This window comes from Lepidochelys olivacea (assembly GCF_965140295.1).
Source record: "Lepidochelys olivacea isolate rLepOli2 genome assembly, chromosome: 13".
NCBI lineage: Eukaryota > Metazoa > Chordata > Testudines > Cheloniidae > Lepidochelys > Lepidochelys olivacea.
In genome coordinates, this window is record NC_140423.1 from 17972444 (window position 1) to 17992912 (window position 20469).

Here is a 20469-nt window from a genome sequence, read left to right on the forward strand (position 1 = left end):
GCAGCACTGCATCCTCCCTTGAGTATTTCAGATTCTGCACCAATAGCATGAAAAGGTGTCCCATATCTGACTGCAGGGAGAGGCACACTGAAAATGAGTAAGCAGGAGCATGGGGATTGGGCATGGTTTTAAAACTGTAAGGGTAGGGATCATGGGGCCCAGGATGGAACTCTTTGGGCACTAGTACCCAAATTTACTCTGGTTTATAAAGCTATTGTCACACACATACAACAGCCTTCCTCTCTCAGAGCCATGTGGTGGAACTCCACTTCCATTTTCAGCTCTCCTATCCATTCTTAATACCTTCATTCCACATACACGCTGAACCATTACGTGTGGACTCCCTTGCTATCCCTCTAACAAGCAGTTCAAGAGCAATATTGTTCCCAGAGCTGTGAATCTGCCCATTGTCTTCCTCCATGATGCTGGTGCCAAGACAGGGAAGTAAACAAATCACATCCATATGTGTTTCAGCTCCATTAGACAAACTGCCAAAGATAAATCAGCATTTGACCAATGAAGAAATGCTGATTCAGTGGGGAAGTAATATTTACTTTCCAGGTTCCAAGTGGTGTTTCCAGAGATGAGACCTCTTAATACATAGTTGTCTAATGCTTGCCTCCGCGCCCCCCCCCCCCACACACACAGCCCTGTTGGCCTGACTGGAGCTGACCCCCAAATATAGAAGTCAAACTATGCCTATGATCAGAAGTACTGAAGATCAGACCACGATCCACCATGCAGCTTGGAGAGGTGTGCCCAAAGTGTGCTAAATAAATGATTGGCTGGAATTGGTGGTCAGGATTTTGATTGGTCTCTGGTTTTCTAAAGGTTGGACAGATATTTTTAGATTTACTTCTAACTCACGCTCTCTCTCTGTCCACGTGTGTGTGTCTTCCACCTTTGGTTTCAGTCCTGGAGAAGAGCGAATTCAAGGATGAATCCCAATATTTCCGTTTTTATGCTGATGAGGAGATGGAGGGTACAAGTTTCAAGAGCAAGCAGCTGCGTAATGACTTCAAGCTTGTTGAAAACATCCTAGCAAAGCGCCTGCTGGTAAGACAGAGCTGGTCTGGTGTTCGTTTCACATAAGGCATTGTGATCTTTCGCTTTCTAAGAGACTAAATTTATACTACAGTGTAGTAGAAAAAAAACAGGGTGGGAAATTACAGACAGTAGCCAGATATTGCAGCTGACTGATTCATTGCAAGACTTCTTTTTCTTGAGAGACAAGATGGGGGAGGTAGATTCAAAAGGAGGCCTTGCATCAAACGGACTGAAGTTAAACACTGAGTGACATCAATAGCATGGTAGATGTACTTAGGTAAAAGTCAGGTAACTCCCCAAGTTTCATATGTTTTTGGGAGTCACTGTGAGAGTGATTCCAAATACAGTAGATAGGCTGGATTCCTATACAGAACATACCCAGTTCAAGTCTCAGTTCCAATATCATGGCTGGGATCCAAGAAAACCATTTTCCAGGCAATAGTATTGTTCTCCATGTTGATTCAAATAGTTATTTCCCATGATCCCCAGTCTGTTAAATACCATCACACTCTTGATTACATGTGGACTGCTTTACCCTTGTTTGGACTTGCATGCCATTTGTCCAGGAAACCTCATTAGTACCAGTGGCCCAGAGCCCATACTCCTCTCCTGTTGAGCACTGGCAGAATGCAGGAGCAGGAAGAAAGCCCACATCATTAACAACAAAAAATAGCTTTGCTGGAAAGGATCCTGAGGCCCATTAAAGGAGGAAAGAGTTTTCCTGGTGGATGGCCAAAATTGCACCCTCCTGCTGCTATTCTACCTCCAGGGAGATCAATGTTTGTCTTACTGGCTAATTGTGATATTTAAAGCACCATACAATGATGTCCCTCCCTCCTTCTCCATAAAAATCGTTCACCTGCGCATCCAGTGCTAGTGAGCTGTGTGTCTATATTCATCCTCCTATAAAGTCATTTGATACAAAGAAGCTGCTAAAGGAATAATTTACTTAACTGCCAAGAACTTACACTCGTGAGCTGTAGCTCACGAAAGCTCATGCTCAAATAAATTGGTTAGTCTCTAAGGTGCCACAAGTACTCCTTTTCTTTTTGCGAATACAGACTAACATGGCTGTTACTCTGAAACTCTGGGCTTGATTCCTGCATTTTGCAAAGCACTCAGAGATCATCTTCATATTCACTCATAGGGCACTGTCATCACTCAAGCTACTTTGGATTTTCTTCCCTGTGGACAGAGGTCCCTTTTTGGGGGAAACAAATTAACCAGCATACATCGTCCACTTTTCTTCCCCCTTATTTAAAATTTCAAGTGTCTAACAACAGCATTATTTCTACCCCTGAAATAAGGTAGCCTTTTAAAGGTCAGCAGTAGACCTGGTTGATCCTACCTTCTGCTAATGCGTTGGATGTTTATTAGCATTCACCAAAGAGTTTATGTGAATAAATTTCAACCTCTTGGGTTGTTCACTTTGTCTTTTTGCTATTGATTACGAGTAGTTTATGACAGAGCACCTGAGTCACATCTACTCTCTGACTCTGGGTAACTGAAAGATTTAAAACAGGAGAAATATTTATTATATTACTGTTATTGTAGTTCCTAAACAAACACAATCCCCTTCCAAAGAGCAAACAGTCAAAATGAATAACAAACGATGCATAGCAAATAACAAACAGCACGCTTCTTGGTACAGATTTTCAAATGAATAATTAATTATTTGTGCTAAAATTCTGGGCTTCACTGCTATTTCCACAAACAAACCAAGAGCTGCCTAAATACTTGTGAAATAGACAATCCCACAAATACAAGCACTGGAAATGCATCACATTTATTCATGACAACATTCATGCCTCCCTTTTTTGGTTAGCAATAAGGAGCTGCTGGAATCCTTGTGCTTCCCTGTCTGCAGAACAACCCCACCTTGCTCCTCTTTAACTGGGCCTTTGTACATCACTCCATTCCTTAGGGCTCCCTATAAGCCACATTGTAGTTAGGGTAACATAACTTCCACTCTGCTGGATTTTGTATTGTATCACTACAGTGTAACCTGCGTTGCCTAAGGGGAAAAAACTCAACCCACTCACCAACTGGTGCTAGGTTTTTCCCCCTTTCCCTATCTTGGACAACCTTGCACTGTAAGGAGGGAAACAACAAGAGCAGTTGTTTTTGATTTATGGACATAAATCTTGATGTGCTGAAAACATACACAAAATTCTTTGCATAGTTCAGAAAGAATTAGGGCTTCTGACTGCCTCCAGCTACAGGGATTGTATCCGTGTTGCAGCATTCCCCTGTTAACTTTTGTTCTACACTTCAGCTCATCAGACCCAGCACTTAAAGAATCAAATCTCAGACAGACAAATGTGCTTGTGGAGATGGGCATCCATGAAGGATCCACCAGAAGTTTCCCACACTCTCAGTTCTGTCTATCAGTGGGGGACACCAACCGAGTCAGGATCATTTGTCTGATCTTAAATGGAAGGTGTCAGAGCTTTTCCCGTCACTATAGAGATACTGCCTGCAAACATCTTGGGGAACAGCTTCTAAAGCACCTTAGGCTCTTGTAGGAGCTCAGGAGCCTAGCCACCATTGAAAGTCAATACCAACATGGCTGCCTTCTGGCATTGTAGGTGTTTTGGAGAAAGGTGGCATCTAGTGGTCTGAGCACAAGAATGAGGAATATACCTGGGTCCTAATCCAGTTTCTGAAATGAGCTCACTGTATAGCTTTAAGCAAGTCACTTAACCACTCTGTGCCTCAGTTTTCCCATCCGCAAAATGAGGATAATATTTACCTGCTACCTCTGTCATATTTAGAAGGGGCTTTGAAGATGAAAGGCACTAAATCAAATAATAATTAATAATAATAGCACTTTGAACTTACTCTGTATAGTGTAGCACCCTCCCATCCCAGGGTCTCAAGTGTGTAGATATTAGGTAGCATTATAACTCATTCATGTTTCTCACTACAGTTTTAAAAGAGCCATTTCAATGAACAAGGCAACCCCCTTAAATGTGCTGATAAAACTATGGCATTGCAAAACACATTTATCTTATTCAGAGCTTAAATAGCGACTTGCATTGTTAAAATAAAGTCCTGCTCACTCCCTAATAAAATCTCTTCACTATTTACTCGTTTCAGGAGAATTATTCTTGTGTCTTGTGCTAATATAAAATGATCTCATTCTTCACAGCTTCTGCAAAAGAGAGGCTGCCTCATTGCCTTTCATTAATCTAGCCTCCCAAAGTCTATTCAGGTTTCAAGGTAACAGCCGTGTTAGTCTGTATTCGCAAAAAGAAAAGGAGTACTTGTGGCACCTTAGAGACTAACCAATTTATTTTGAGCATAAGCTTTTGTGAGCTACAGCTCACTTCCTATTCCTATTCAGGCTTGAGAATTCAAAATCATTGATTAAAAATACCCTCAGGAACAGAGTCACGAATGAGAGTCTGTCCCAGAGGGATCTCTGAACTCCCAAGGATTTGGGCTGGCAAGTCAATAACAAGAGGCATCTGTCATCCAGGTGTAGCCAGACGCCATGATAAGGGTATTTTTGAGTGGATTTGGCCACTAAAAACCCCAGCAAACACTGAAGTGAAAATAAGTCTCTCTTATACTGTAAATCTTTCATTGTTAAGTTATTCAGAATGTTCAGTTCACTGTGGAGGTCATGGATCAAAAGGATCTTGATTTTTGTTGTGTTTTATTTTTTGTGTTTAGTGATTGGCGAAATGTAACACCAAAGACTTTAGCGGCTCAAAGGCTTCCTTGTCAAGGCTTACAGCAGAGCTGGGTTTATGCTGCAAACGTTTTCCCCACTAGTGTATGTTTGACATTTTCAATTTATTCACTTCAACCATGTTCACACTCTCTGTTGAGTTGGATTTCCAATCATGCAATCAAGTTTTACTGATGTGTATCCTTAGGGGGATTGAATTTAAGATCACACACTTAAGTCAGGTTTCAGAGTAACAGCCGTGTTAGTCTATATTCGCAAAAAGAAAAGGAGTACTTGTGGCACCTTAGAGACTAACCAATTTATTTGAGCATAAGCTTTCGTGAGCTACATTTCACTTCATCGGATGCATACTGTAGAAAATACAGAAGACGTTTTTATACACACAGACCATGAAAAAATGGGTGTTTATCACTACAAAAGGTTTTCTCTCCGCCCACCCCACTCTCCTGCTGGTAATAGCTTATTTAAAGTGATCACTCTCCTTACAATGTGTATGATAATCAAGGTGGGCCATTTCTAGCACAAATCCAGGGTTTAACAAGAACGTCTGAGGACCAGTGGGGGGGGGAGGGAGGAAGGAATAAACAAGGGAAAATAGGTTACTTTTTATAATGAATCAACCATTCCCAGTCTCTATTCAAGCCTAAGTTAATTGTATCCAATTTGCAAATTAATTCCAATTCAGCAGTCTCTCATTGGAGTCTGTTTTTGAAGTTTTTTTGTTGAAGGATAGTCACTTTGAGATCAGAAATCGAGTGACCAGAGAGGTTGAAGTGTTCTCCGACTGGTTTATGAATGTTATAATTCTTGACATCTGATTTGTCTCCATTTATTCTTTGACATAGAGACTGTCCAGTTTGCCCAGTGTACATGGCAGAGGGGCATTGCTGGCACATGATGGCATATATCACATTGGTAGATGTGCAGGTGAACGAGCCTCTGATAGTGTGGCTGATGTGATTAGGCCCTGTGATGGTGTCCCCTGAATAGATAAGTGGGCACAGTTGGCAACGGGCTTTGTTGCAAGGATAGGTTCCTGGGTTAGTGGTTCTGTTGTGTGGTATGTGGTTGCTGGTGATTATTCGCTTCAGGTTGGGGGGCTGTCTGTAGGCAAGGACTGGCCTGTCTCCCAAGATTTGTGAGAGTGATGGGTCGTCCTTCAGGATAGGTTGTAGATCCTTGATAATGCGTTGGAGGGGTTTTAGTTGGGGGCTGAAGGTGACGGCTAGTAGCGTTCTGTTATTTTCTTTGTTAGACCTGTCCTGCATGCAAGGAGCACAATGAATACATCTAAGGCACACCTAAAAATACAGTTTTTGGGCCAAATTCTGAAAACTGGAACAAAGTCTCAGTGAAAGTGATTTGCCCGAAGAAAACTGAGCTGAAGCGAAAACACAGCAGATGTGAGGGGAGAAATCTTCAGCCTTCTGCGTGCTTCCAAGCCTTCTGAATGCATAGCCACCATCAGCCAGCGACTGGAAAGCATGTGAGGGGAGTAGCAGATATAACATTGCTTCCCTCCCAACACTGGTTTGGCCCATGTGCATTTGTGTACTGAAGATGGCTGAAATAGAGGTTAACCTGGGATAAAGGAAGCCACAAGCTATCCATTTGGTGTTACTGTTTATTCAGACAGACCATACTGCACTCTAATGTGCTGGCAACTGTCAATGGTTTAACATGTGTTTTTCCATGTTGGAGGAAAGTCCCTTACCAGATGATTGGGCAGTTTCATAGGGCAGTAGGGATATAGTTCCGTGTTCACTGAATCATCTCACTCGTTGTTGTCACCATTTTTTAATGTTGGCTTGTGGCCAAGTTCTGCTGGTCCATCGTGGCACACAGACCCCTTTGATTTCAGTGGGGAGCTGTCCATGGAAATCTGAGGGCAGAAACTGATCATTAATGACTTAAATTCTCCTTAGCTTAAAGCTTATACTTTCTGCCTCTCTGTCATAACCCAAATAGCCATCTTCCCTTCTGCCAAGAGCCATCCATTAAATAGCGTGGCTTTGTCTGGAAAGATCAGCCCTTAAAGGCACAGTCCCTTATACATATCTATTATACTGATTACATTAAGTAGAGGGTCTACAATTTTTTCAGAGCCTGGACCATCTTTTAATAGACATTGTATCATGGACATCGCTCCACCATTCACAGTCATATGACTTCCCTGTGGCACTACAGCAATTGCATATGTGGGAAAGTGTCACACAAGAAATATTTAATTCAGTATTTTTAGCTGCCTTTTAATAGGTTTTAGCAGCTAGGAATGAAAGAGGAGCCAGCATCATGTGACCAGCCTGCTCAGCATGGACTACTCTGCAGACCATAGTTGGAAACCTGTGTGCTAGAGTGACTAGCAAAACAAAGAACTATATAACCGTTACGATGGACGTTGTGGCGGTAACGAGCTGTTATTGGGAGAGAGTTCAGTCACTAATAAATGGCGATACATGTGCTGGAACTCATATCTCACTTGTTGCAAACAAAGCAGATGTGATAGAAACAAATATAATGGGCTATTTTTAGGGTATTTCTTCTCCCTGTGTCCTGGCCAAATTCTATTTGAGGATGTTCTGCCTGTCTAAACTTCCCCTGCAATTTCAATTGAATATTCTTCTTTACATCCTGGACTGTATAATTGTGTGATGCTGCTGTTCAATATTAAGCAGCTGCCGTTTTATACTCCCAAAGTGGCTGCATTTCAGGGGTGACAGAAATGATTGCTGTGTATGGAAAGTCTCTTAATTGCTTTGGGATCCTTTGGGATGAAAGGCTGTACTGTACTGAAATGCAAGGTATTACTGCTTTATTATGTGGAAAACACATCACCGCTTTCTCAAAGTGTTGCACAGCAGCAGATGAAATGAACACTGACTATAGTTTGCATAAACGTTTATAAAAGGGCTTTGGGATTCTTTGGCTTGAAAAGTGGCACAGAAATGTAGGACTGTTAGTTTCATCACCATCACTTTCATTGAAAACAACCCACATTAAAAACTTTACAAACAATTCCGTTCGCCCTCAGTTTTAGAACTGAGAAGGGCGGGAAGGTCATTAGGAAATGACTGGGCATGAAAGAGATTTCCATGTGCAGTCATGGTATTTGCACACAAACTAGACATTCAATGGTGTGTAGCCCTTGGCGTCTCAGGTTTTACAAATCCAGACCTCTGTGTACATCTACACAGCGAGCAGCAGCCCACAGCAGTGAGTCTCAGAGCCTAGGCGGATGGGCTTGGGCTACAGCGCAAAAAAATAGCAGTGTAGACATTATAGCTTGGGCTGTGAAACCTACACTTCTCCCTAGGCTTCAGAGCCCAAACTTCAGCCTAGGCTGCAATGTCTACACAATTATTTTTAGCACCGTGGTGCAAGCTCCATGAGCCCGAGTCTGATGATCTGGGCTTGACACTTGCGGCCACAGGCTGCTGCTCACTGTGTAGATGTGCCCTGAACGTTTAAGATACTGTATCATTTTGTTTCGCCATCCACAGCTGTCTGAAAGCTGAATATGGTCTTGTCATGCCACATGTGAATGTTCAGAAGCACCCAAGGTTTTGTTCAGAGTAGTGGTCATGGGTCATAGAGAGTGGCAACTTTACCGTGTTATCCGGGAATACAAGGATGGTGAGTTAGTGTTGTTTCCAGTAGAGCTATCTGAAATACCACTATTCCCCAACAACCTGTCTCAGCGCTGTTGGTTGATTTTTTTCCCCAAAAGGTTAACACTGCATTTGCCTTTAGCCGCGTGACTCCCATTAAAATAAATGGGAATTTTAAGGCTAACTCCCCAGTTGGTGCTTTGAAAATGTAGCCCTGAGCATGTTTCTCCAGCAGGAGAGGAACTGCACAGCCTCCTTGCATGGAAAATGACAAGTTGAATGGGAGAGCTGCCCAAGTAGTTTTCAATTGAATCCCAAACTTGAGGCGATAAAGTACGCATTGTGTTGGGCTGAAACTCATGCCACTTGTAACAGTGCAAGGCCAAAACCTAACTAGCATTGTGCTCATTTTCTAATGAACTCTTTGTACAGAGTATGCTTGAGTAGCATTGTTCTCAAAGCATTTTGTTAGACAGAACCACTGCACATTTTCCACTGAATCTTCCCCCCCTTGGTGTTTCCCTTTTTATCTGAACATCTCCTGAACAGGTGGTTGTTGGGTTTTTTTTCTCTTGTAGGTTTCCTAGAGTAGTGAGTTATTTTGCACCTGAAGATTTTGGCTCCTTCAGGGAAGGAAGGTTCTATTTTCATAATCTTCTGCAGTGATGAACCACTAACAGGAGGAAATTGATACATTAATGGCATTGACTGTAATGGAAAGACTAGTGCTTTTCAGCAGTGTAGAAGTCGGAATGATCAAGGGAGTAATCTTCTATAATTTTCTTGTCATAGTGGCACGTGTTAGATTATAGGCAGCTTTTCTTTTCATCTGATTTATTAGATTTATTTCTCTCATTAGATGTGTATTAAATGTGTTAAGCTCACGAAATGAGGCTTCTCTGATGGAACTCAGTACAATTAGAGACTGAAATCACAAGTTATTAAGTTCAATACACTACAGGGGTAACTGGATACAATTTTAGAATCTGTGTTATGCAGGAGATTACATTAGATGATCTAATGGTCCCTACTGACTTTCAGATCCATGAATCTATGACAACAATGACTTAAGAAGTGAAAAGCCCAGCTCTGTCTCCTTTCAGCTCACCAGTTCCTCCAAAACACGCTTCCATATCTGTAAAACGTTACCCTGTGCTCTTTTTATTTTTAAGATCTTACCTGGAGAGGACGACTACGGGTTTGACATTGAAGAAAAGAACAAAGCAATCGTGGTCAAGTCTGTTGAGCGAGGATCTCATGCAGAGGTGAGACCTTCTAACAATTATAAACATTTCCCTTTTGGCAGTGGGAAGAAGCTTCTTCTTTGAAAAGGCACAGCAATATCCTTTATAAGCCTGTTTCATGTTAGTGGCAGCTAATAGGAAATTGGGGATTGTCTGCAGTTCCTCTGGTCATAAACTGCCTCTGTACATTGATACGTTTTTGGCTGCTTTGCATAAAACATTCTTGCTGAACATTTTTATTAAGTGAGAAGACAACAGACAGCTCTTTTTTGTGATGATCGCAAAGCTTGGACAGTGTCAGGAGATGCAAAGCTGAGAGCAGGGAGACAGTAGTTGGATTTACAGAGTGGGCATATTTGAATTCTGTTTTTTTTCAAACATATATAAACTGATTTCTTCCTTGATCCCTGGTGTTTTCTAAAAGCACTAATCAGCTTTATTGGATTCTCACATATATTAAATGAATCTATATGAAGTAGTTATATTACCACAGTATCGGAGGACCTCACAACCTTTTGATGTATTTATCCTTACAAACCTCCCCCTCCCCCTCGCTCTCCCTCTCCTCCCCTCCCTCCCCCCACCCCCTGGTAGGGAAGTGCTGTTGTCCCCATTCTGCAGAACGAAGGCATGGAGAGACTTGCCCAGCGTCACACAGGAATCTCCCAAATCCAAGCCTAACCTCTATCCGTGGGCTATCTTTCCTGGCGATCCTGCAGATTGCTTGGATGTGTACTGTTCTGGGCTACCTGTGCTTCCTTAATGATCTAAGGAGAGGAAGCAACCAGATTGATTTCGACATGTTGAGAGAATCCCAAATAGGAACTTTAAGAGGCAGTTTAATATTCGAATTAAATGATCTTATTCTTCCTGGTTTTGTAGCCCCCAGCAAAGCTGGGCCCACGCCTAAAATCAAACGCAAATTAACATAAATTGGCCAAATATTTTATTAATGCAAACCTCTAGGGTAAACCATTGCCTGACAGATAATCCCTCGGCCATTTCTTTGGCCAGCTGCTTGTAGAACATTCTGCATTGAAAATCTGTTTGTGTTTTGAGACAACAGGAGCACACAGTTTTCTAAGGAATCTTTTTCTTCACTGTCCAAGACAAACAAGCGGTGACCATCTGCCCATCTTTTCAACTTGGCTTTAAAATCTTGAAGGAACCAAATCAAGATCTCACTGAACTGGAAAGCTGTCAACTCCATTTACCAAGATTTGAAGCCTAGCAGTAATGCATTTCATTTAATTGCTTTTAGAAAATACATAGTGATATAGCATATGGTCCTGTGCCAGCTCAGCAGCTTTAGGCCATTTGGAAATCCTCTGCCTGTTTTAACACTCCAGGGACAAAACCAGGGCAACGAGTTTCACTTCATTGTGCCCAACCACACTTCATTGGATGTTATTACCGATCTTTAGGCCAGGTTAGGATTTCAGATATACTAGTGTGAATCTGGAATAACTCCATCAACTTCAGTGGGGAATTACTCCAGATTAAAGGGGACAGGTGACAAAAGCCCACAGCTAAGTGTAAAAAAAGGTGACCTTAACATAGGGCTAGATATTGGGGAGGGGGAGGGAATGGAAAATTACAGTAGGGTCATAGGAGCAATAAGATGGATAATAATGGGTGGATCTACTCAGCATCTAAGATGTCTGTTTACAAATGCAAGGCATATGGGGAATAAACATGAAGAACTGGAAGTATTAGTACATAAACTAAACTATTACTTAATTGGCATCTCAGAAATGCGGTGGGATAAATTCATGACTGGAATATTGCTATAGAGGGGTATAACTTGTTCAGGAAGGCAGGCAGGGAAAAAAGGGAGGTGGTGTTGCATTGTGCATCAAGAATATATACACTTGTTCTGAGTTCCAGAAGGAGGTGAGAGGCAGACCAGTTGACAGTCAGTTGGTGAAGATAAAAAGGGAAAATGAACAGGGGTGATGTCACGGTAGGGGGCTACTGTAGCTCACCAAATCAGAAGGAGGAGTTGGATGAGGCATTTCTAGAACAAACAACAGAAATATCCAAAACACAAGACCTGGTAACTGGGACTTCAACTACCCAGTCATGTGCTGGAAAAATGATACAGCAAAACACAAAATGTCCAGTGAGTTCTTGAAATGTACTTGGGACATTCCTTGTTTCAGAAGGTGGAGCAAGTAACTGGGAAAGTAACTTGATTCTAACTAACAGGGAGGAACTGGTTGTGAATCTGAAGGTTGAAGGCAATTTGGGTGAAAGTGATCATGAAATGATAGATTTCATGATTCTCAAGAAAAGGAAGGCATGAGAGCAGCAGAATAAGGCCAGATGGATGTAAAAAAAGCAGACTTTCACAAACTCACACAACTGGTAGGTAAGATCCCACCTAAAGAAAATCTAAGGGAAAAAGGAGTTCAGGAGAGCTGGGAGTTCAGGAGAGCTGGAAGTTTCTCAAAGAGACAATATTAAAGGCATAAAGAAAAGGAGTACTTGTGGCTTCTTAGAGACTAACAAATTTATTTGAGCATAAGCTTTCGTGAGCTACAGCTCACTTCATTGGATGCATGTAGCTCACAAAAGCTTATGCTCAAATAAATTTGTAAGTCTAAGGTGCCACAGGTACTCCTTTTCTTTTTGCGAATACATACTAACCCAGCTGCTACTCTAAAACCTATTAAAGGCATAACTCTCCCAATGTAAGGAAAGATAGGAAGAATAGTAAGAGGCCAATATGGATCCATCAGGAGCTCTCTGGTGATTTGAAAATCAAAAAGGAATCCTACAAAAGGTAAAAACATGGACAAATTACTAATAATGAATACTCAAGAATAGTACAATCATGGAGGGACAAAATCAGAAAGGCTAAGGCACAAAATGAGTTACATCTAAGCTAGTGATATAAAAGGCAATCAGAAGAGGTTCAATAAATATATTAGTATCAAGAGAAAGATGAAGGAAAGTGTAGGTCCTCCACTTAGCGGGGAGGGAGAGCTACTGATGACATCAAGAAGGCTGACTTATTTAATGCCTATTTTGCTTCAGTGTTCACTAAAAAGGTTAATTGTGACCAGATACTTAAAACAATTAATATTAACAACATGGAGGAAGGAACACAAGCTAAAATAGGGAAAGAACAGGTTAAAGAACATTTAGATAAGTCTGATGTATTCAAGTCATCAGGGCCTGATCAGATTCACCCTAGGATGCTTAAGGAACTAGCTGAAGCAATCTTGGAACCATTAGAGATTATATTTGAGAACTCATGGAGAGGGGGTGAGATCCCAGAGGACTGGGGAAGGGCAAACACAGTATTTATCTTTAAAAGGGGGAATAAAGAGGACCTGGGGAATTATAAACCGGTCAGCCGAACTTCCATAGATGGAAAGATACTGGAAGAGATTATTAAACAATCAGTTTGTAAGCACCTAAAGGATAATAGGGTAATAGCCAACCTGGATTTGTCAAGAACAAATCATGCCAAACCAACCTCATTTCCTTCTTTGACAGAGTTACTGGCCTAGTGGACGTGGGGAAGCTGAAGATGTGATATATCTTGATTTTAGTAATGCACGATCCCATCTGACATTGTCATGAGCAAACTAGAGAAATGGGGTCTAGACTGAATTACTATACAGTGGGTGCAAAACTGCTAGAAAGACCATACTTAAAGAGTTGCTGTCAATGGTTCTGTCATACTGGGAGGACGGATCTAACTGGGGTCCCACAAGAATCTGCTCTGGGTCAATGTTTTCATTGATGACTTGGATAATGGAGTGGAGAGTACGCTTATAGAATGTGTGGATGACACTGAGCTGGGAGGGGTTGCAAGCACTTGGAGGAGAGGATTAGACGTCAAAATGACAAATTGGAGAATCTATCTAAAATAAACAAGATGAAATTCAATAAAAGATGAGTGCAAAATACTAAACTTAGGAAGAAAATATTAAATGCACAGCTGCAAAATCGGGAATACTAGCTAGATGGTAGTACTGATTAAAAGGAACTTGGGAGTATAATGGATCACAAATTGAATATGAGTCAATAATGTGATGCAATTGTCAAAAGGCTAATATCATTCTGGGTTGTATTAACAGGAGTGTCATATGTAAGACATGGGAGGTAATTGTCCTGCTCTACTTGGCTCTGGTGAGGCCTCCACCAGAGTACTGTGTCCAGTTCTAGGTGCCACACTGTAGGAAAGATGTGGACAAATTGGAGAGACTCCAGAGGAGAGCAACAAAAATGATAAAAGGTTAAAAAAACTGGGCATGTTTCATCTTGAGGAAAGAAGGTTGAGGGGAAACCTGATAAACAGTCTTCAAATATGTTACGGGCTGTTATCCAAAGGACAGCGATCAATTGTTTTCCATGTCCACTGAAGGTAGGACAAGAAGTAATGGGCTTAATTTACGGGAAGGGAAATTTGTTAGATATTAGGAAAACCTTTCTAACTATAAGAATAGTTAACCTGGAATAGGCTTCCACGAGAGGTTGTGGAATCTCCATCACTGGAATTTTCTAAGAACAGGTGAGACTAACATCTGTCAGGGATAGTCTAGGTATACTTGGTCCTGCCTCAGCACTAGGGGCTGGACTAAATGTCCTCTTAAGTCCCTTCCAGCCCTACAGTTCCATCATTCTGTGATTAAAACCTGTGAAACTGATTCCAGCATGTGGCAGTTTGTCTTCTGTATGTATCTCCTGTGTGCCTCATTAAACCCATTCCATGTTTAGTATATTTCCAGCAACACTTGTTTCCACGTGTTTTGATCCTGGAGTTTGTTTGTAAACCGTACATTCAGACACATAGGAAGGAAACAACAGGGAAAAAATTACCCCATTGAGAGTTGTGCTTGCTGTCCGACTTCAAACAGCCAACTGACAAGCAGATGTATGATATTTGAACAAACCATGTCCAACGTACAACCATCTGATGGATAGCAACCAGTGAGCTGCTCGCTCTTCAGAAAAACCAGAGGCCCATATCCAGACAACCGTATGGAGGAACATAAGGAACATCCATGATTCAGGAAATGCAAGAGCCATTACAATGTAGAATTTTACTCTTAAAGAAACACGACTCCAAATTTTAATTTGCTTAAATTGTTATAATCCATGGAAGAAAATATCTTTTCCTAGTTTGTTCAATTTGGCATGAAACTTTGCACCTAATTTGTACATGGATTTACCATGATTGTCTAAATTGGTCTGTTGTGTGTATAAACAGACAATTAGAAATTTAAAGTAGTCATTTGCACATGGAATTAGTGCGGTTATGCATGAATTTGAAGTAACTGTGCAAACATTAAATGCAAAGGCACAATTCTGAAAATCTGAATTTATTTTTCTAACTCCTCCATCCCCTGTTGCAAACTTGTCAGTATAAATAGCTACTAATGACACAAACTTTTCCATTTAACTATAAATCAAAATATTAACAAAATCTGTCCTCCTCACTTTAGTCACAGAACTCTCATAGTTGATAATGATGATACACCAGTCGCAAAGGAGGTCAAAAGAGTCATGTTCATTTCAGCTGTGTTAGAAACTGGGGGCAGGTGGAGGATTAGGCTGAATTAAAATTTGCCACATGGAAAGATAAAAGAGGAGAGGGGAATGAAATGCCATTTACAGGTTTCTAAAGAGATGTTATGAACAGAAAGTGCAAGTAATATAGAGAGCATTTGATGGTTTCTCCCTTTAATAATTTGGTTGAAAAAAATATATAGTTTAGTAGGCAATAGGCTGCACCAGCTCCTGTTGTCTCTGTGATAAAATGAACAAAACCAAGCACTTATACTTCCTAAATTCTAATGAAAAAAATCAATGAACCCTAGACTATAAACTGAGCTCTAATTTCCAAAATCGCAGTGCTAATTTAAGATGAGCCAAACCATTCATAGGCTAAGGCAAATCAGGGCTTCCAACTTCTCTCATGCCAGAGGTTAATTTTCACACCTGGAAGTGGATTTGTGAAGTAAGTAATGTGTATACCTCCTTTATTGTAAGTCAGTGAAACTATCTGTAGATTTCAAATGGAACATCGAAGCGCTCGCGGTCAGGGCAGCATAGCCAAGGTCTTATAGAGCCCAATTCTGGAATTAAAATTTGCCAGATGGAAAGATACAAGAGGAGAGGGGAATGAAATGCCATTTACAGGTTTCTAAAGGGATGTTATGAACAGAAAGTGCAAGTAATATAAAGAGCAATACACTTAAGCTGAGAACAGCAACCCAGTACAATCCCTAAGAGATTTTGCCTAAGAGAGTAAAACCATCTTCAGGTGTTGGGAAATTTTTAACTGGCTGAGTTCAAAAGCATTGAACCGCATCAGCTTCAATTACATTTTCAGTCAGAGAAGATATAGAACAAGACAGATGTTAAAATCAGTGGGAGTTACTCATAACCTGGGGGCTGAGTGGTAAATTGTACCCGTAGCATGTTGTTTTCTTTAACTTCATTAGGGGGATTCTGGTTTTTGTGATTCTCAGTCTAGGTCTGGGGTAGGCAACCTATGGCACGCATGCTGAAGGCGGCATGCGAGTTGATTTTCAGTGGCACTCACACTGCCTGGGTCCTGGCCACCGGTCCGGGGAGGTCTCTGCATTTTAATTTAATTTTAAATGAAGTTTCTTAAACATTTTAAAAACCTTATTTACTTCACATACAACAATAGTTTAGTTATATATTATAGACTTCTAGAAAGAGACCTTCTAAAAACGTTAAAATGTATTTCTGGCACACAAAACCTTAAATTAGAGTGAATAAATGAAGACTCAGCACCCCACTTCTGAAAGGTTGCCAACCCCTGGTATCTCACTTATTTAAAACGAGCTGATATGTGGATGGATTAGTAAGTGAATTGTTAAGGGTTATTATCTAATAGTTAGAGAATGAGGTTCTGCATTCTTTTCCTTGTTCTGCCTCTGACTTACTATGTGACCTTGGCCAAGTCACTAAGGACAAAAGTTTCAAACTTGGGGGACTAAAGTTTGGCACTGAATAAAAATGGCCTGATTTTCAGAGATGTTGAGCAATCAGATCTCCTTTTGAAGTCCATGGCAGGCTCTCTGCACGACTTAAAATCAGGCCACATTTATTTAGGTAGGTAACTATAGATTATATGCTTAAATTCAGTCATTCAAGTTTGAAAATGTTGGTCTCTGTGCCTCAGTTTCCCCACCTGTCAACTATGGATAGCAATATTTCCCTATCTCACAGGGGTTAGTGAGGCTCAATCTGCAATCCTCCAACAAAAAGTGCAGTAGAAATGCAAAGTCTTCGGAAGTAAGTGTTTTCTTGGTATCCCCTATCACTTCATGTTACTGTTGTTGGATAGAGATTCTTTTATTAGTTGTGGACAGTCGTAGGGTCTCTAAATGTAACTGACAAATGATTTGGTGACCTGGGGAAAGAAAAAAAAAACTTTGTGTATATCTTCTGAACATTAATAATTCTAGTAGCTTGCAAACCAAGGAGTAGTCGAAGTTATCAATCCACACCTGTGAACTGCAATGTTTAGTGTAGACAGCACCACCAGCAAGAGGTGGCACTATATCTGTATCTTACTGTTAAGTTGTTGTCTTGTATGTTGTTGATCTCACCTGTGGTGTTGGCAGGACATTCAGTTCTGTCTGTGTGTATTGGTGTTGATACTTGCAGTGTCCCCATAAATCTCTGTGATTATCAGTGAGTATTACAAGAGCCAACCCTCCCTGCATCCTGAACTGTTAAAGACCTTTAAAATGACCTAAAGCTTTGTGTGGTATTTATGTTTCATTTGCAGATGGCCAGCCTCCAGGTTGGAAGAAAGATCTACTCCATTAATGAAGACCTGGTATTCCTGCGTCCATTTCAAGAAGTGGAGGCCATTTTAAGCCAATCTTTCTGCTCTCGGAGGCCACTTAGACTTCTGGTGGCCACCAAGTCTAAAGAGTAAGTGCCCAGAGGAACAGACATAGAGGGTTATCCAGAGACATTAACTTTTTTTACTACCTGTGGTAAGGTAACTACATAAACATGTTACCCATCAGAAGTTGCAGTTCAATACGCTGTTAAAAGAGGTAGAATTTATGAATCATGCTTGTTAGTGATCCTTACATCTCTTAAAGCAGCTGTGAATTATCCTTTGTGCATCAGAGTTAACTTTTGGCCCTCATGTGCACAAATGAAATTGAGTTACAAGGAGTATAACTTTGTCAGCAGCAGAAAGCTGCTCAGCAGTAGGTCTTTGCTTAAGAGAAAGCACCTCAGTCTACGGTATCACTCTGCTTGTTGTTGGACTGGTCTTTCCATCTGAGTTCATACAATTTTGTGCTCCATAATGAGAGCGTCGGCTGCTGGTCTTTCTCCCTAGTCCAGAAAGGATTGACACCACACCCAGACTCTTGGGTCAGGCCCTTCTTATCAGGGCCTCAACTTTATTTCTTCTACACAAAAGACTAGTAACTATAATTTCTTCCCGCGCAATCCAGGGTCTTCTGCAGGAGCTCTCTCTTCTCTGCAGATTCCCCTCTATATCCAGCTGTCTGAGAATCATCCACAACATGTGCCCTTTCCCCTCGTGACCCAAGGGCTTCCTGCCAAAGCCCCCTCTGCTCTTGGCAGCTCTTTTTCAATCCTCCTGCAAGCGATTTGCCTAGGAGTCAAGGGCCTGCCACAGGAGCAAATCCAATTCCTGCAGCTCTGCCCCTAGGGTTCCCTGCAGGAACCTTCCTACTCCCTGCAGGTTTGCAGCTCAGCTGAGGTACTTGCTGGTTGTATATTTAGCTGACTCCTAGCTAATCAATCTCAGCTGAGAGATAGCTAATAAGTCACTGCTGGGCCCCAACTCCCCTTAAAGCGTCAGATACCCTGTGAAAGAGGGCCCATAGTAAATCAGGGTCCCATGTATTATTGGATTACATAGCCACAGACTTTGCCATGTAATCTACCCCTTGAGGTGGAATTATGGACCAGAGTCTAAGCTTTTATTTAAAACAATTGGCCAGAACCTCAGCTGATGTAAATCAGAACAGCTGCATTGAAGTCATCCTGGAAATGGAATTTAATATAAAAATAAACAACATGGAGGTTTCTGTACTGATTGTATCATTCATTTTCAAGCTAAATACATTAAACACACCAATTTTTAATTAGCAAGACATAATTTTTATCTCCCAGACCAAATTGCTACAGAACCCAGGCTGGATGTTGGTCCAGCCCAATTAGTTGTGGGGTACATATTGATAACGCCATCTGTCTTTGTTTCTGGGGTATACAACCTGCAACTTCATTTTGAGCAACAGGGACATGAGCCAACAAAACCTGTTAGTATCTGGCTCCTAGGAAAACCTCAGCAGAATTCATTTCTTTGAATTGAGAATAATAGGGGTTATGTCCTGTGTGCTCCCCCTGCACACTATACTTAGCTGTAGCCTTCGTTAGACCTGGGTTTTGAGTCTGTCTCCATGCAGGGGGCTGACCCACCATATGTTCAGCTTTCCTGCGCTTTGCATTCAGACATGTGCAGCAGCTGTCTTTAGTTTTTAATTTGCATAGACTGTGATGATGTTCCAGAAAGAAACACAATCTGCAAAACTACTTAGTGACAGTCACTTCTGTGCTCACGAGAGCTTAACTACTATGTGGTTTAGTGTTTGTTTCTTCTTCACTTTTACTGTCGCTTTAATAAATGGCATGTCCATACGGAGAGTTAATGAACAGCAAGCTGGGAAGTAAATCTACAGTGCTGTAGCACACCATGCATTAATTGACCATGTGGGCCCTACTACTGCACACTAAAAGTTCCATAGTGCACTTTGACCTACTGCTGTTTGAAACAGTTAGCGATGAGCATGCGAGGATGCTGTAGGTTTACATTCCAGCTTGCCATGCACTGGCTCTCCGTATGGACCAGCCCAACAAGAAACACAGACTAGAGTGGGTTATATTGTATTCCATTCAGGTCCTATGAAGCACACGCTCCTAGAATTAGCCTAATCAGTTGCAAAACAACGTTGTCCTGCATATGAGGATTAGATGGTTCATCACAGGCCTCATTATTGCATACGGTACATATTACCACAAGGCCATTGATTCAAATCCAGTTCAGGGTCAAAAGTTGTTACCATCAGAGACTGTTTGGTGGCCTCCTATGTGAGTGTGGTGGGTCTCAATCCAGTTCCAAGAGCGCAGATGTCCACAGCATAAAATCTATCCCTTCCGTTGGCACTAACTGCGACCTCTGTTGTCAAGTGACTGGGCTTGCCAGCTAATCTATTCCCTCAGCTCTAGAGAAGGTTCCTTCTAAGTCGGGCAGCATGGAGGAAGCTTGCACTGGTGCTGCCTAGACTGCACAAGTTCTATGGGTACTGGGAAGACATCTTCATTCTCCAGGGTTGTCAGTCCGGCCATAACCCACATTAAAATAAAATAAAGGTCAAATTATCATCTGACAGAAGGACAGCTGAGGTGGTAAAATAAGTTACTGCTATGTGACAAGAGCTACTGCATGGTGTTAACTCATCTCTTATTAAACTTTTAGGGTATATTTAAAGCTGTTTGTAAACAGTCTAGGAATTTTACTGAGCCCCAAACACACAGAGGTATGATCTTACACAAGAACTGATAGCAGTACACATGGGTCTAGCAGTCTAATCTGACATGCTGCTTTCTTTCTTTCATGTTTTCTGCAGAATTATAAAAATACCAGATTGTCACGAAGCTCTTTGCTTCCAGATACGGGGAACAGCGCCACCCTATGTCCGTGCTGTGGGCAGAGGTAAGCAAGGGGTGTGTGATGTAGCTAAGGCGTGAAACATTGAAATATAGACAGCCAGGTACATCCCTCTGACAGAACAAGAGCCACATTATATTGTCCCAAGGTCCTAAAAAA

At 41.4% G+C, this 20469-nt stretch overlaps 1 protein-coding gene across 3 annotated transcripts in view; it reads left to right on the top strand.

The window, feature by feature from the left end:
- The window catches only part of PREX1 (phosphatidylinositol-3,4,5-trisphosphate dependent Rac exchange factor 1), a 226362-nt gene that overhangs the window by 168353 nt on the left and 37540 nt on the right, over positions 1–20469 (top strand). For all 3 annotated transcript variants that reach the window (XM_084645550.1, XM_084645551.1, XM_084645549.1), the window contains exons 16-19: positions 914–1056; positions 9525–9617; positions 17380–17528; positions 20270–20355. In XM_084645550.1, the coding sequence (XP_084501676.1) occupies positions 914–1056; positions 9525–9617; positions 17380–17528; positions 20270–20355 (471 nt within the window). The remainder of the gene's footprint in view (positions 1–913; positions 1057–9524; positions 9618–17379; positions 17529–20269; positions 20356–20469) is intronic.